The 14,739-nt window shown below is 39.6% G+C and overlaps 2 protein-coding genes across 3 annotated transcripts in view; one reads left to right on the forward strand and one right to left on the reverse strand.

Moving 5' to 3' along the window:
* Window positions 1-4,015, forward strand: part of LOC131790738 (calcineurin-binding protein cabin-1) — a 28,842-nt gene extending 24,827 nt beyond the window's left edge. Inside the window, exons 49-56 of the mRNA XM_066162051.1 lie at window positions 284-318; window positions 550-678; window positions 824-866; window positions 966-1,022; window positions 1,611-1,694; window positions 1,968-2,018; window positions 2,887-2,994; window positions 3,258-4,015. Coding sequence (XP_066018148.1) covers window positions 284-318; window positions 550-678; window positions 824-866; window positions 966-1,022; window positions 1,611-1,694; window positions 1,968-2,018; window positions 2,887-2,994; window positions 3,258-3,830 — 1,080 coding nt within the window. The 3' untranslated portion in view covers window positions 3,831-4,015. The remainder of the gene's footprint in view (window positions 1-283; window positions 319-549; window positions 679-823; window positions 867-965; window positions 1,023-1,610; window positions 1,695-1,967; window positions 2,019-2,886; window positions 2,995-3,257) is intronic.
* A 133-nt stretch (window positions 4,016-4,148) lies between these two features.
* LOC131790735 (uncharacterized) lies at window positions 4,149-14,711 on the reverse strand. 2 transcript variants are annotated; one of them, XM_059108002.2, is made up of 14 exons: window positions 14,517-14,711; window positions 14,132-14,376; window positions 13,155-13,324; window positions 11,252-11,425; window positions 10,264-10,589; window positions 8,951-9,230; window positions 8,337-8,560; window positions 7,543-7,811; window positions 7,281-7,351; window positions 7,021-7,070; window positions 6,439-6,801; window positions 5,890-6,163; window positions 5,295-5,571; window positions 4,149-4,882 (listed from the first exon to the last, which is right to left on the reverse strand). In XM_059108002.2, the coding sequence occupies exons 2-14, from the start codon at window positions 14,308-14,310 to the stop codon at window positions 4,819-4,821; spliced, it is 2,721 nt and encodes a 906-aa protein (XP_058963985.2). In that variant the 5' UTR covers window positions 14,311-14,376; window positions 14,517-14,711; the 3' UTR covers window positions 4,149-4,818. The 2 variants fall into 2 exon arrangements, with proteins under 2 accessions (XP_058963985.2, XP_058963984.2); XM_059108001.2 differs by having other exon boundaries at window positions 14,132-14,414; window positions 14,517-14,696.
* Between the last annotated feature and the right edge of the window lie 28 nt (window positions 14,712-14,739).

Consider the following 14,739-nt stretch of genomic DNA (forward strand, 5'->3'; position numbering starts at 1 on the left):
TTTTCCTGTAAAAGACACTAATTTCTGCTTTCAAAAGGATCGTAAACTATTTGTGTTTGATTTTTAATTATTTCATTTACTTTTGAAAACTGCAGAAACGAAGTCATAGTCGTATACATGTCATCCCTGTCTTAAAAGTTTTGAGCATCCCCTCTACAAAATAATCCCATAAACGCTTGCGCGGTGACTCTCGTTCCCAGACTTTCACTCTTTTCCAAAGTGAGCTCACACGGCAGGTAAAATATATTAAAGACTGGTTTTTTGTTTGTTTTTTTTCTAACAGGCCTTTTGGAGAATTCCAGAAGAAGATATAGACAGGTATTGAAATAGGTCACCGTTTAAAATATGATAATAATGTGATAACGTCTAAGATGTTTGATTCGAATGACGCTTTTTAACGTTCAATTATTTAGTCATTTATTTATTTTTCTACACATTCTTTGTCTCAGTGGTGTCGGTTCGGAGACCCATCTCTTTGACCCCTGTTTGAATCTTTTGGTCTCCTGGATGTTATTTCTTTTCATTCTAACCAATGATATTTCACTGCAGGCCGGGATGTTTTTGCACACACACCTATAAGTCAGTAGCTTTGATGCTGGAAGTTCTCCGCGAGTTAAACGAGTGGGACACGTTGTTACTCATTCAGGCTCTTCTTTATCGAACACCGGAGGCGGGCAAGTAAGTCGCGGAAACTGTTGATAAATGCTCGCATCTAAAATTTTTGGTTGGAAATTTCGTACTAGAAGCTACCTGAAGGTTTCCTGTGGATGGTGTTTTTCAGCCTGACTAACCTCAGCATCGTTTCTCTTTTAATTTTGGTCAGGAAATACTTGAGGGACAATGAAAGGAACTATTTGGCCAAGAAGGTGATAAATATTCCAGTTCATTCCAATGGATTTAAGATGTCCTATGCATTCGTTTCGTATCTTTGGGTAGAATATTCATATCTTAAGTTTGCTTTGCAGGCATTTGAGTATTCTCTGGAAATAATGAAAGTGAGAGTTTCCAAGCAGGACCCTAAGGTATGACGTGGGAAATGAGAACACGTACCGTAATTAGGGTTTCTAAAAATAACTCAAAAGGAATTACCTTAAGAGTGAGGCCGATACAGGTCTCTTACCTCATTCTCTCCTGTGCACTATATTTCATATTGCTGACAGAGAGCTTTTATAGGGTCGCTATTGTTGTAAAAGCTTCCTCAAGGAGGCAGAGGAGACAAATTTTAAAGGAATCTCCATCCCTAATTCGCTTTCAATAAGTGAGTTTCTTTGTTACTTTTCACCGGTCAGAACGTCAGAAAAGAACTTCCCGGCACTTATGTCATTTGTGCTTTTGCCCTTTTTTCCGGAGGAGTACGAAGACGATGTGCCTCGCTCGATACTTTAGGAAATTTTTATTCAGTTCTATCTCAGAAATTTGCATCCACATCATCACATCATGTCCCTCTATTTTGAGTTTGTTGTGTAAAGAAACAGAGAAACTGGATTCAGTATAATCCCAGCTTAGACTACGTAAAATTGGAAGAAGTTCATTGTGTTAAAACCCGGCTCTTTTTGTAAGGAAATGCTGGTTTCAGCTAATTTATTTCTTTGTTATTTCTGGCTACGAAGGTTGAGGTCTCGTTACTTTCCCAACTGGTTATGGATGCATACGAGTGCTGGAAAACTGGACAAAGATACGAGGCCCATGTCAAGGTACGAAGTTACCAGTTTCTTAGCAGACTGTTGTGATAAGTCAGTGGGCAAGTTGAACACCTAGTTGGTTTTTAGCTATAATTTGATAAAGATAGGTGAAACGCTGTAGCATATTTTCATAAGTCTGTAGTGCTAGCCCTTCGTTGGAACAAATGCCAATGCAGTCAGTATTTTTGACCTAGGTTAACCATTCTTGCGGCTCTTTTCTTCACAATTCTTGCGTACGTTGGCATCAAATCGTCTCAGTTGATTTGTATTGTTTGCTTTACCCAGGCGACAGAGGGTTTACTGACACAGGCCTTTGAGATGTTCACGGCTTCCCAGGTGAGTTTCTTCTGACTCCGCGTTACTCTGTCAACGTCTATGTTTCCAAGAGTGATCAGTATCCATATTCCTTTTACAATTTCAACATGTCATTGATATGATGATTAATGAGAATTAAGAAAATTATCAATAGTGTGAAACTTTTGGGTACATGCGTATTTTTCGGGATCCACCAACAGAGTACTTTATGGCCGGTCGTCAGGAAAGAGAATCAGCTTACAGTTCATAAAGTGAAAACGTCAACAAGTCATATCCATCCTTTGTAAATTATATCGACCTCTCCTCCCTTCCACTGCCTATGTCTCTCATAAGTCTCAGATGTTTGCTCTTGTCCGTGCAGACTGTTCGTAGTCTGTGTTTTTACAAAATCAGGGATTGCTATTCGAGCTTAGAAGATAATCTAGTTGCGATTGATCTAAGGAGAACATTTTCCCTATTATAATACTTAAGTTATTATCAGGGTAACTGCATTTTCTCGTAGTTTCGTCTTCAGAAACATCAAAACTTCGCGCGGTAGCCATTTTGAGAATTGGCGCTTCTCCTTCCGCGGGTTGAGTGTAACGAAATATGACATAATCCTAGACTAATAAGAGCATGCGCATCTCTTGACTTGAGAAATTCAACCATCTCGTTAGATAGTCCGAAGTGTGTTGCACCTTTGCTACAATTTTTAGCCCGCGTGGCAGGTGCGGGCAAGAACGCAAGTAACACACGTGAAAGAGCGCACACACGCGTGGGACGAAGAAGTCGCGCGCGTGTGACTCCTTGCTTGCGCGTGCCGATCTAAATCACACACCCCTGGTTAATTTGAGTACCTCCCACGCAGGTTACTATTTTAAAATTGATGCACGAATTTTCTTGACCACAGTCGGCTTCAGGAGAGTCGCTTAAACTTGGTCAGGACACACCAGCAGACTCCCCAACGTCTCTGTTGGATCAGGCTTTGAAGTACTGTCAACAGCTCGTCAAGCCACAGGTAATCTTGCACGTCATGTCTTCCCTTAAACGGCGTGAAACTGATAAGTTGTAATGTCCAAGTTTCACTGACATTACCACGATTCTCCAGTTTTCCCCCCCCCCCCCCCCCACTCTCACAGTGCCACTCTCCACTATTGAGCATACTGTAAACAGGTAACGGCAAGTTGCCATGGGAACCAAACAAGTTCCAGCAACAGGCCTAAAAAACAAACTGCTCACTTAACATAGCACCCTCTTAATTTGGAATATCTTTTTTACCAGACTTCCTCGGCCAATACGTCAGTTTCACATCAAACAAAAGGATCTTCGGGAACCGACACAGGTAACGATCAAACTTCGGGCTCCGACACCGATGTTGTATCAACTGCTTTAGAGCAGACCTTTTCACCTCCGATACCACATCAAAAAGAAAATAATACTTCAGTAACTTCCCCAGTAGGAGATCCTATTCAAGCCTCCGAAACTGTCGTGCCAGACTTGCAAGCAGATGTTGCTATCGAGGGGAAAACGACAGATAATACACTGACTCGTTCCGAAGATGTTCCGATGATAGCCGACCTGATACCATCGTCTGAAGCTCCGATCACGGAGGGCGTGCAACGAGACTCTGATAGCGTAACTCTTGAGAGTGAAAATGAAAAAAATAGAGATACAATTGAGAAAAATTCAAACTCTGCCACTGCGGATAGTATTTCACTACGGGAGATTAACGCTAGCGCATCAGACGACCCCCGGATTACTAGTTTGCCCGCGCAAGCTGGCACACCTGCAGCACCCGTTAATCCGGGAGGTGCTGATATCACCGAAGTTAGTGATGTTCCATCAAGCACTTAGCGACCGCACAGATGTATCGATCACATAAAAGTGTACACTGTGTTGTGCAAAAAGATATCATCGTGTTATGATAAGTACGTCCACATTGCTAGTAATGAAACTTATAACCTAAAAAGTATAAAGAAAACAGCGCCATTACCAAATGAGGTTTCTTGGCTAAAACAAGGCCAAATTGTCCCTCGTAAGAATTCTAGGGAATACAATTTTTTTACAAGGTAAAGGAAAGGAAAAAAGAAAGGAAACTTTCAACATGAAGGGAATGTTGAGAAATCTGGGTTACACTGCATTAATCCCTTTATTTCTACACGGCAACTGAAATAAAGATGTATTTTTCTTTAATAGAAACATATGCCCGTTTAAAAATATGACATCTCTTGTGGCTAGGGTTTTTTAATATTACAAAAAAAAGAGAGACTCGAGAAATATGCCTCAACTGCACCATACCTATATAACAAAACTTAAATACTTTACGCCTTATAACATGAATAAAACCATTAAAAAAATTCTGCCTAGTTCTTATCCTTGAATTTCAATTGACAACCTAGCAAACCGTAACAAAGAAATTCTTTTCTCCGCGTCATCATCATTTTCTTTTTCTATTTTTCATTTTAAAACGTCTTCTAAATTCTCAAGCCAGATATTCTGGTCTGTTACATTTTTATTAGAAAATACCGGAATTTATACAAACAGTACACCTACGAAGAAAATTCTCCTTTCACCGGCAAAAAATCAATTTTTTGGACAACGTGCTTTAAAATTACGATGTGTAAAAAGATACAACTTGTCGGACAAGTGTGTGTTAAAGTTGAAGTTAAAATTAAGTAGGATAAAAGTATGGTTATGTTTAAATCCTATCAAAACTACTTAGTCTAAATCCGTGCAGTGTCCACTCAAGGGGCTTTACTTAAACTCATGGCAAACGGACGAACAGATACATAAAAGATATTCTCTGCTTCTTTTCGACGTAGCAAAATGTGAGTTACATGCTTTAACGGTTTTTGGCCAGCTTCTCCAACAATCGACTAACCAGAGCCGTCCATCCTGTTTGATGGCTGTGAAGAACGCAATGTAACGTTTCAATCAACAGAACATGGACAGGAGTGGTATATAAAAAGTCTTAAGTTGGGAAATATAAGGAGGAAACCAGTTTCTTGAGTCAATCTGTCTTCCAACAAAGAGATAACTCATAAATAAAGTTAACATGACGTTTGACGAGAGTCGACTGATACAGAGTTGGCGTGAATACTCCCGACCTTTGTGCCATAATTGTCGAGTTCTGTCCTACTTAGCGAGGAAAAAATCAAACGAGGGCACAAACCTGTACCACTTCAGTCTTCTAAGCTTTCTTGGAAGAATGATCTAGTTTGGCAGCTCCACGAACGAACGTGAAATTTATGAGCCAGGGTAGAACTAGCCTTCTCAGTCTGGGCATCTTAACACAGTACCCTTAATTTCACGACTTACCTAGCTCCGCATCCTCGTCCCGTCTCAGGATGAAAGTACTCGTAAAACAGCACCAAATTATTCCAAAACACATCATAGGTGTACCTGTCATCGTCACCATGACACGGCCGCCGTCCTTGTTCATTTGGCAAAAACAGAGACACAACACGTCGACAGAGCTCAAGGGCTACGTCACGTAAGCGCATCAGGTTTCCCGACCGGGTGGGGCATTCAATCATGAATTTGTCACCATAGAAATAGTCGTAGCGTTCCAGAGCCTCAATTAGAAGATAGTTCACTGGAAAACAAGGAAATTTGTACCAGGGAAGAAAATCAGAAGTGCACTCTCTTCTTCGGCACAATAACGTCGTTAGAAGTTGTGCGTAGAATGGAAGTGGTCTACCACCTGACTGAGTGCTATTTGAGTTTTAATTTTTGCGTTCAATAAAACATTGATTCGCATAAATCGCGCTAACTTGGAGAGAGGTATGTTGCTCCGTCTTTTCAGGGACTAGAAGTCATGCCAAATTATGCAAAAGTTTACTGAAAGTGAGCGATAGCCTATTTGACCAATCTCACTAGAGTGGTGTTGGGCATAAGTTTACTCAGTACTTACTACAAACCCAGATGGGTCCTCGCCAGTTGCTGTTCCCACCAAACATGAATGTGTCCGATTCTCCTGGCACATACTGCACGCTGTAAACTTCACCGCTTAGTTCTAATTTAAATGGGTTCTTCTCGTGAAACTTGGACAGGGAACGGATACCAAAAGGGGACAGGAATTCATCTTCGTCTAACATGTAGCTGAGTACACGGTGCAGCTGATCCTTGGTGGGTATAGCAAGTAAATGGTGATATTGGCTCTCGCCATCCCCATCCATGTACGACACCTACAAAAGAAAAGTGCGACAAGGTTTTCAAGACCCTGAAGTTGCCGAGCACTGCAAAACATACAACGCGAAATTTCGCACCACTTTGGTTTTCTTTGTCCTCTTCCGACCGCGGACGAAAAAATGAGTCTCGCTCAAAAGGGGCATCACGATAGGTTACTCGATTTTACCTTTCTTTTCATATAGTAAAAACAGAACAAGTGTGTGGACACCGATGTTTTCTTCTTCTTTCCTGGAGCACTGATTCACTACTCAGTGTCTAGCAGGTCACTAACCTGAGAAGCAAGGTCTGGTCGGTTCTTCATGAACCACTCGAGTCGTTTTCTAAATCCAGGAAGTTTTTCCATGTATTCGTCATCAAGCACAAGGCATGCCATCAAAGGAACGAGGCCGACCATGCTGCGCACGCGCAATGGCAAAGAACACGTCTCGGTAGTAAGATGATCGTAATAAAATCCATCGACCGGATCCCATAAACCAACACCGTCAGACATTTCATTTATAGCGTCTGAAATTTGCGTGAAGTGCTCGAAAAACTTAGATGCCATGTCTTCATAGGTGTCGTCTTTCATTGAGAGATCCAGAGCGATGTTCAACATTATAACACAGTAGAAAGCCATCCACGCGGTGCCGTCAGCCTAAGGTGAGAATAAGAAACAGAAAGTCACCAGAATCGTCCATGAAAGTTTAAAAGGACGCAACTGTAAATTAAATTGCCACTGTTTACGTCAACATTGTTTTTCCTAGGCGAAGCAAATATGAGAGACTTCAGAGCGTCATTTTACATCGACATTCTCGCTTACTAAGACAGGAGGAGACCTGAATGAAAGAAATGACAAAAAGAAAAACAACCGTACCTGCAAGAGATTTGCGTGAATAGGCAAATCCTTTGACCGATCAAATATTCCTTAAAAAGAAGTTGCAAGACGTTAATATCCATTAATAACAAGGTGGAAAGAGCGAAGATTTTCCTAACTTCCAATGATGTGATAATAGCAGATGTGACATACATTTTCAATACTACCATTTACAGGAATGGAAAGTATTAACAAAGTGGATTGACAGTTAGCCGTGCTTGGAACGCATTCAAGAGTTCGCATTACTCAAGATTGCTCACCAATGTTATCAAGTCCAAGGAAACCACCACCAAATATGTTCTTTCCTGAGGGATCCTTTCTGTTCACCCACCTGTTAACAAGTAAGGAATGGAAAAATTCTCTTATCAGGAGAAGTGCCGCACTCTTCGTCTTAAACCGTGTAAACTTTAACTTATTAAACAAAGTTGACAAGTGCAGCAGCTCCCTTCGCACGGAATGAATTTTCTCTCTACATGCGATGATTTTTAAGAGTGCAACTAGTTAAATGTAACGTTCTCTTACCACGTGAAGTTTATGAGCAGTTTCTGGAAACATCGAGCTAAAAATTCGTCGTCCCTTGCTCCTTTACGGCCCGTCATCTTGTAGACCATGAGACATGCAAGTGCATGAACCGGGGGGTTCACATCCCCCAGGGCAAACTCATAGGCTGGGAGCTGACCGTTGGGGGCCATGTACCACTCCCGGAGGAACAAAAGTAACTGGTCTTTGGCAAACTGTGGATCGATTTTGCTGAACGCCAGCATGTGGAATGCTAAGTCCCATGTGGCATACTTAAAAAAAAGAGTTGTTCGAAGAAACGGTTAGTCACTAATAACAGTCACATTTAAAGATCTGGAAACAAGTGGCTTGGTTTGATTAAGGGAACGTGTTTCGCATAGTCTTAGTTTGATGAAGTCGGTTTTTTTTTTTTTACGAGTCACTGTAAGAGACTGACTCAGGGCCCATAACCTATGTCCTGTAAGCGAATCAAAACGCAACGTACGCAATATAAAACCATGTTAAGAGGACGATAAAAGCATGGAAACCGATTTCTTAACAACCACATCCAGATTTTTGGAAGGAGCACACCCTCATTCATCGACACTTCCTGAGATCAGAGCAGTGTTTCAAACGTAGGGAAAAAATTGAGTCGGGAAACGGTGAAGCCGAAATTGTCGCACCGATTTTCCCCCAATTCTAATGTAACTTTGTCCCTTCCCTTCCTGTCTTGAATCAACCTGGCCCGATCAGTTATCTTCTGGTCTCCAACGATGGTGTCATGATCTCATAGTGCCACCTTAAATTGTTCGACTCACCCATGGATACTCCCACTTGTCTGGCATGGAAACAACATCTCTGTTGAATAGCTGGGCCCATTCTGCCTCTGAGTTCCTTCCTTTGAGTCTGTTCCTCGGTGGAGCCGGCGTCTCCGGGTCTCCTTTTAACCAGTCTTGAATTATGTAATGGTAAAACTGTTTGCTCCACAGCAGACCAGCGTACGACTGTCGAGAAACTTGGGTTTCCTCGTCAGTTAAGCCATCTAATGAATGACAATTTGTCAGAGGGTAAGGATGAAAAGCCTGCATGTGTGTACCACGATGGAGGTGGGTTTTGTTTGCTAAACTGAGTAGGACTTTCCTAAGCTTACTGTGCATTAAGATTACAACCAACTAATTATAGCAAATTATTTCATAATTGTCAATCGAGGATTTCCAAAAAAATGGTCCAAAAAAGAACCACCTAGAATATCAGAGTTGCTCAAGGTTCCGATCAGAATTTCAGTATCATGACTTGTACCTACTTTAGATATTCTCTCACAAACACCCCCCCCCCCCCACGCCCACCCCCGCCCCGAACCGGCCCATTGGCAAGTTGCTTATCTTCACACACAACCAAAATTTATTTTACCACCGCCTAGAAAAAAACTCACCAGGTATTGCGATATTATAGAACTCGTCTGCTTCTTTGATTCGTTTCTGTATCACGGCTCCAAAATTCCTCTCAGCGAATGGATCTGATACAATCTCGTCGTCAGCCATCAGGCGGCACCTTAAGACACGTTCCTCGTCGGCAGGAACAACAAGAACGTAATAAGGAGCTACTTTTGTGCCTTTTTTCTTTACGTTTACTGCATCTTTTTCGCCATTAATGATGTAACGGTGAAAGGCATCCTTTGTAAAGGTTGTATAGTTTTCTAAATTAAACAGACGCTACAAATAGGATGAAAATAGTAAGTCAGTCATTCTGTCTGATAAATCAAACAGCACTGAACAGACCTGAGGTGCTTACGCATTTACTTGAAAAATTCACGATGGAAAATCAAAGGGTTCACGTTAATCCATTTCGAACACTTATTTTTATTATTCACCACTGGTTGTTTAATAAACTTTTAAAATTCTAATTGTTTTTGTAGAACAGATTTCTTTAACTGCATATAGTTAGCAGTAAGCACGTGAAATTCAGTGGCTTAGTGAATTGCGCACTGCTCTATGGATCAAGCCGTCTGGTTGTGAACCTTGGCCAGGTCATCGTATTATTTTCTTGAGCAAGACACTTTATTCTCACAGTATCCTTCTCCACCTAAATTTGTAAATGGGTACTAGCAAGATGTCCAAGAAGCCTGACAAAATGTTTGGGAAGGAGGGGGCTGGGGTTACTTGAGATCGAGTAGCATTCCATCGCAGAAGAGTAACATACTTCTTGTATCTTCAAGCCCAAGAAACTGGAAATGAGCTCCCACAGTTATGGGCCAAGTAACATCAAAGACTTGACCAAGAAGAGCTAGTGCTGCCTACTTCCTTAAATGATCCATCCAATTAATAAGGGGGCACAATTAAGCTGGGAGTTGTAAATCATGGAAATTGTACGTAGAGTGATTCAGTAGACTTTAAGGATAGCCCTACTCTTGACATGAAACCTTTGAAGTCCAATACGAGTTTCTAATTGATCAAGATTTTCAATCCAGGAGACACCTCAATTCAAAGGACCCAAATTTGCTCCAGAGTGCTAAAATGCTCTAGTAACTTTTGTACCTTTTTAAGTTACAACCTGTTAGGAAACCTGTATTCAGGGAACACTTCTTAAGGTCATAGGGGTGCCCTCTGAATGGATTGTCTTCTGTTCTTGCTTATTTGAAACTCATTTAGGGTTTAAATTTTTATGAAAATCCCTCTACCTTGCTCTAACATTGAGCTTATACCTAAGTAACAATCGGCCCAGTCTGAAATAAATTGGTTAACATACCACTGTGTTTGTTTCATTCTCAGTGAAGAGCAATTCTGGAATCTCACTTTCAGAGTTCACATCAAAAACAAATGTGTACTTTCCCAAGGTTTCATGAGAGCATGTCACTGTGTTGGGAGCAGTTTGTTTAATATTTGCCTTGCGAGTGCATCCTTCATGTTTGCAACCCCAGATCCATGTGTTCCTGAACCACAATGTTGGTAAAATGTGAATTCGTGCTGTGTCTGGACCTCGGTTTGCTACAGTTATTTTGATGAGGATGTCATTGGGTGTGTTCTTTGCATATTCTGCAGTAATATCCCAGTAGCGACTTTCGTTAAATACACCTTGAAGAAATTTAGACATATTCAAATCAGATCAAGCTACTGTCCTATAAGAAGACAAGACATTTAGATTAATATTTCAACAGCCCAAATAATGTAGTTCAGCACTGCAAATCAACCAAGATTGTGATTTAATTAGAAAGCAAAGCACCTGTAAGGTTCAACTGATACTTCAGCATATAGCAGGTACCTTTTGATCCACCCAGTGACATCTACCAATACTGAGGTATCATTTTCATTTGATTAGATTCATTCATTTTATTTGATGGTTTCACATAAGATGAACAGATATTTTGTGAGTTACATGGTATTTTACCAAGCCCCTTAGGGGTGAGGAAAAAATACAAGCAATGAGTAAAATGTGAAATTGTATTATATGTTATACCAATGAATGAGGGATTTATGTCTCCACTGTTATTTCATTTTCTGGTATTTTGGCTTCTAGCCTTTTCAATGCATGTAGAGTCTATCTGAGCATAGTACTGATCAAATATGGCCTGAGTGAAAGATGAAAAAACACAAGCCAAATCGTTGAAATAATTAGCGGACATAAAACATTCAGAGGCAATTCCATGGAGCATGACAATGTCAATTGAAAACATTGGAATTGGCAAACAAGACTCCTCAAATTATTACTTCACTGTTTCAGATTGTCATCCCCTTACCAGTATCAGTGAGTTCAAACTCAGGTTCTTGCCGTGATCTGTTTTGATTTTCATGAACGATCCAGCCATAGGGATATTCATTCTGAGGGTATTTATACAGAGCCTTCATGTAGGAATGAGTTGGAGTGGAGTCAAGATAGTAATAGCACTCCTTCACATCTTCCCCATGGTTACCTGGCAAATATGCATAACATAAGATCAGTCCATCAGTATATGACCTTATTTACTTTATTATGCCCTGCCCCAAAATAAGCACAGCATGTGAGAGCAAAGATATTAACAATTTACACCTAACTCTCCATACTATGCTCTATACATTTCCTAAGGCGCTGACGAGGAGAATTTGTTTAACAATCAAGAGCTTTTTTAGTTGGTGATTACTTCCTTAATTCTAGTGACTTTAATGCATGATTCAGGGATAATATTGTGAGAGGAAATTAAATGCTTGTCACTCTCAGGGAGACAATGGGTTAATGAGTGCCACCCCAAAATAAATGCCACATTTAGGAAACAGATGCTTGATTAAGGAAAATGACTAACTCATGTATAGGGTACAACTCTGTCTTGAACAGTGTTGGAAACTTAATTTCTTCCAGAAACAAGGTTTTCAGTCCAAAGCACCATTTTTGATAGCTTTCTTCTTTTACATCTGATTTGTGATCTTGGATCATGAAGGGGATAGTCATTGTGAGATTTCTTGAAACAAAGAGCCAGCCAGTGCAGATTGCAAGTCAACCCAAAGGATTGCAGTTTTAAATATGTTCTGTGTTCTACCTTTAACATTTCCTTGTTATCACTTTTTGCAAAAAAGAAAACTTTTCAGTAAGCACCATTCTTAAATGGTGCTGTTCCTATTCACATCATTAAAGGTAATAATGTGATTTTGAGTGTAATTTGGTGTCTGTAAGCATGGGTAAATTTTTTAAGGACAACAAAATTTCTTGAGCCTGTAGAGCAAGTGCAATTTATAGTCTTTGAGAAATTTACAAGTGTTTTTGTACACCAAATTGCAAGAGAAATTGTGTTATTACTTGTTAATATTGTACATGTAAAAACAGCACAGAGAGTCATGACAGATGAAATTTTGAAAGTGTACCCATGCTACTTGTTATTTGCACTTGTGTGACAATTTTGCACTTGTGTTACATGAGAATGCATTCATTTTCAGCCAATCAGAAGCACATAATTTCTTCATGTACATTATCATTTTAATAGGATACAAGAAAAAAAATTCTCAGTTCTGATTGGTTAAGATAAATGCAGTTTTCAGGCAATTCAAAGCAGAAGATGGTCAATTCAGTGTAAAGAAGTAACAAACCAGACTGAACAGTTTCTTGAACTTTTTGGCTGGACTTTGAACTTTTTAGCTGGACTTTGAAGTTTTTTGTGCCTTAAAGATGTGAAAATATCATTGCATATTATTGTTTTGATTATACATGGTTGTTTTGACCAAACACACAATGTCACTTGCAGGGTTTGAATAAATTATTTTTGCACTTGATGTGCACACTTTGCTTCTGCATAATTATGATAAGCTATCTCATATTTTTTAATGTATATTATTACTGTGTAATCACATGATTTTTCTCAAGCAATTTGGAATTGATAAGCACTTGTAAATTTTTTCAAATACCACAAATTGCACTCACCCTACTGGCTTGTGCAATTTTCTTAGTCTTTGAAAAAATTTACTCATGCTTATTTATTCCAAATTGCACTTGAAATCATGTGATTACCTATACTAACACTGAATTATTGAGCTACATGTACAAGTGCAGACACACCAAGCTGTATGCCATTGACTGATGCTGTCTGATCCCTCTAAGGGTGCTTTAAGTTATTATCAAAATAAATTTTTGCAACACCTTGAATTCATGAATTATAGGTCCAGTGTTCAACTAACCTTCAGTTCCTGTCAAGCCAAAAAGCCTCTCTTTGAGAATAGGATCCCTTTCATTCCAGAGAGCCAAACCAAAACACAGTCTACATTGTCTGTCAGTTATTCCAAGGAGGCCATCTTCACCCCAGCGATAGACTCGAGATCGTGCATGGTCATGAGAAAAGTAGTCCCAGCTGTAAAAACAACATTTTTTTGCTCAAAAACAAAAACTCAAAAATATGCTTGTTACCTGTTTTCCCTTTTATGAACTAACTTAACTTTGCCAATTAGTTTCAAACTTCCTTCATACCTTAAAATTTTTTATTACAAAGCAATAAACAAAGATGACAGGCAATATAGTGGTGTTGGTTGGAACACAACAGATATTTTTAGGGAAAAATTTGCCCTAAAGGAAAATAAATTTTTCATAAGTTCTAACTGGAAAACATCCACAAAGCTCAAAAATTGAACTGACTCCCAGACAAAAAAGGGTTCTTTGAATTGTCTGTCTCTTTTGGTTCAGTGCTGGTGCATTCAACCAGCACATGAAAGATGGTCAGCCAGCATTTAGGTAAAAACGAAAGTGACACGTAAGTAAAAGTATTTTTAATATACCGGTTGTCACAATCGTCACAAATGTGAAACAAAGCAAACGAATAATTTTTCCCTTCTCCCTAAATCGTTGTTGAACGGCGGCCAAGAATTTTGTTTAAAAATAAACAATGCAAATTTACGGTTGTTTACAAAAAATATTACCATCACAATTACGCGGGTACAAAGCTCTCCATTCAATAAAAAATATTACCACCACGATTATGAGAATGCAAAGCTTTCCATATCAAAAACCAGGTTGAAATAGATTTGTTACGTAACGCAATTACACAAAGCACAAACAACAAATGTTTTCACAGTCTTACATTCTTGTCAGGTATAAAGACCGCGCTTACTTAACCTCATAATTACTTGTATATCATCTTAACATCAATCGAATGAACTCTTACCAAGCTCCATCGAATGAATAATCTTCCCTCACTGTTCCCCATTGCCTCTCTGACAGATAGGGGCCCCATCGCTTCCAGTTTTTCTCCCTATCAGAATCCTCTTCCAGTCTTTTGGTTTCGGCCAGTTTATGCTCGATCACAATAGTTGCTTGGCGCTTGAGCTTCTTGGATTTAAACATGTTACCTTGGAATTACACGCTTCGATCCAAACCTGTTTAAGTTCCAGAGATTACAAAACCTTGCACCTGCAGAACAGCCAGAGGTGCTGATGATTTCACGATGGCTGTGATTAGGGGGAAATCAAAGGCGTCAACTAGAATAAGGCAGCAATTATTCAATCATAAAATATGCAAATAAAGTAATGTTTACCCTAAAATCCACCGACCTTATTTGCCAGAAAGTCACGAAATCTCTCGGTCTGTTCCCACTCCTAATTTCATCTACGCTAATTCCTCACGTGAAAATTATTTCTAACACGCTATTCCAAATAAAAGAAAAAATAAACCGTGCATCAACACTATAAGGACAATAAAGGAATCGATCAATGCTGTTCACACGAACGAGAAGAATCTATCCCAAAAAAACTCTCCAAGCAAACCAAGCAAAAA

The sequence above is a fragment of the Pocillopora verrucosa genome, chromosome 2, assembly GCF_036669915.1.
Source record: "Pocillopora verrucosa isolate sample1 chromosome 2, ASM3666991v2, whole genome shotgun sequence".
Classification (NCBI taxonomy): Eukaryota; Metazoa; Cnidaria; class Anthozoa; order Scleractinia; family Pocilloporidae; genus Pocillopora; species Pocillopora verrucosa.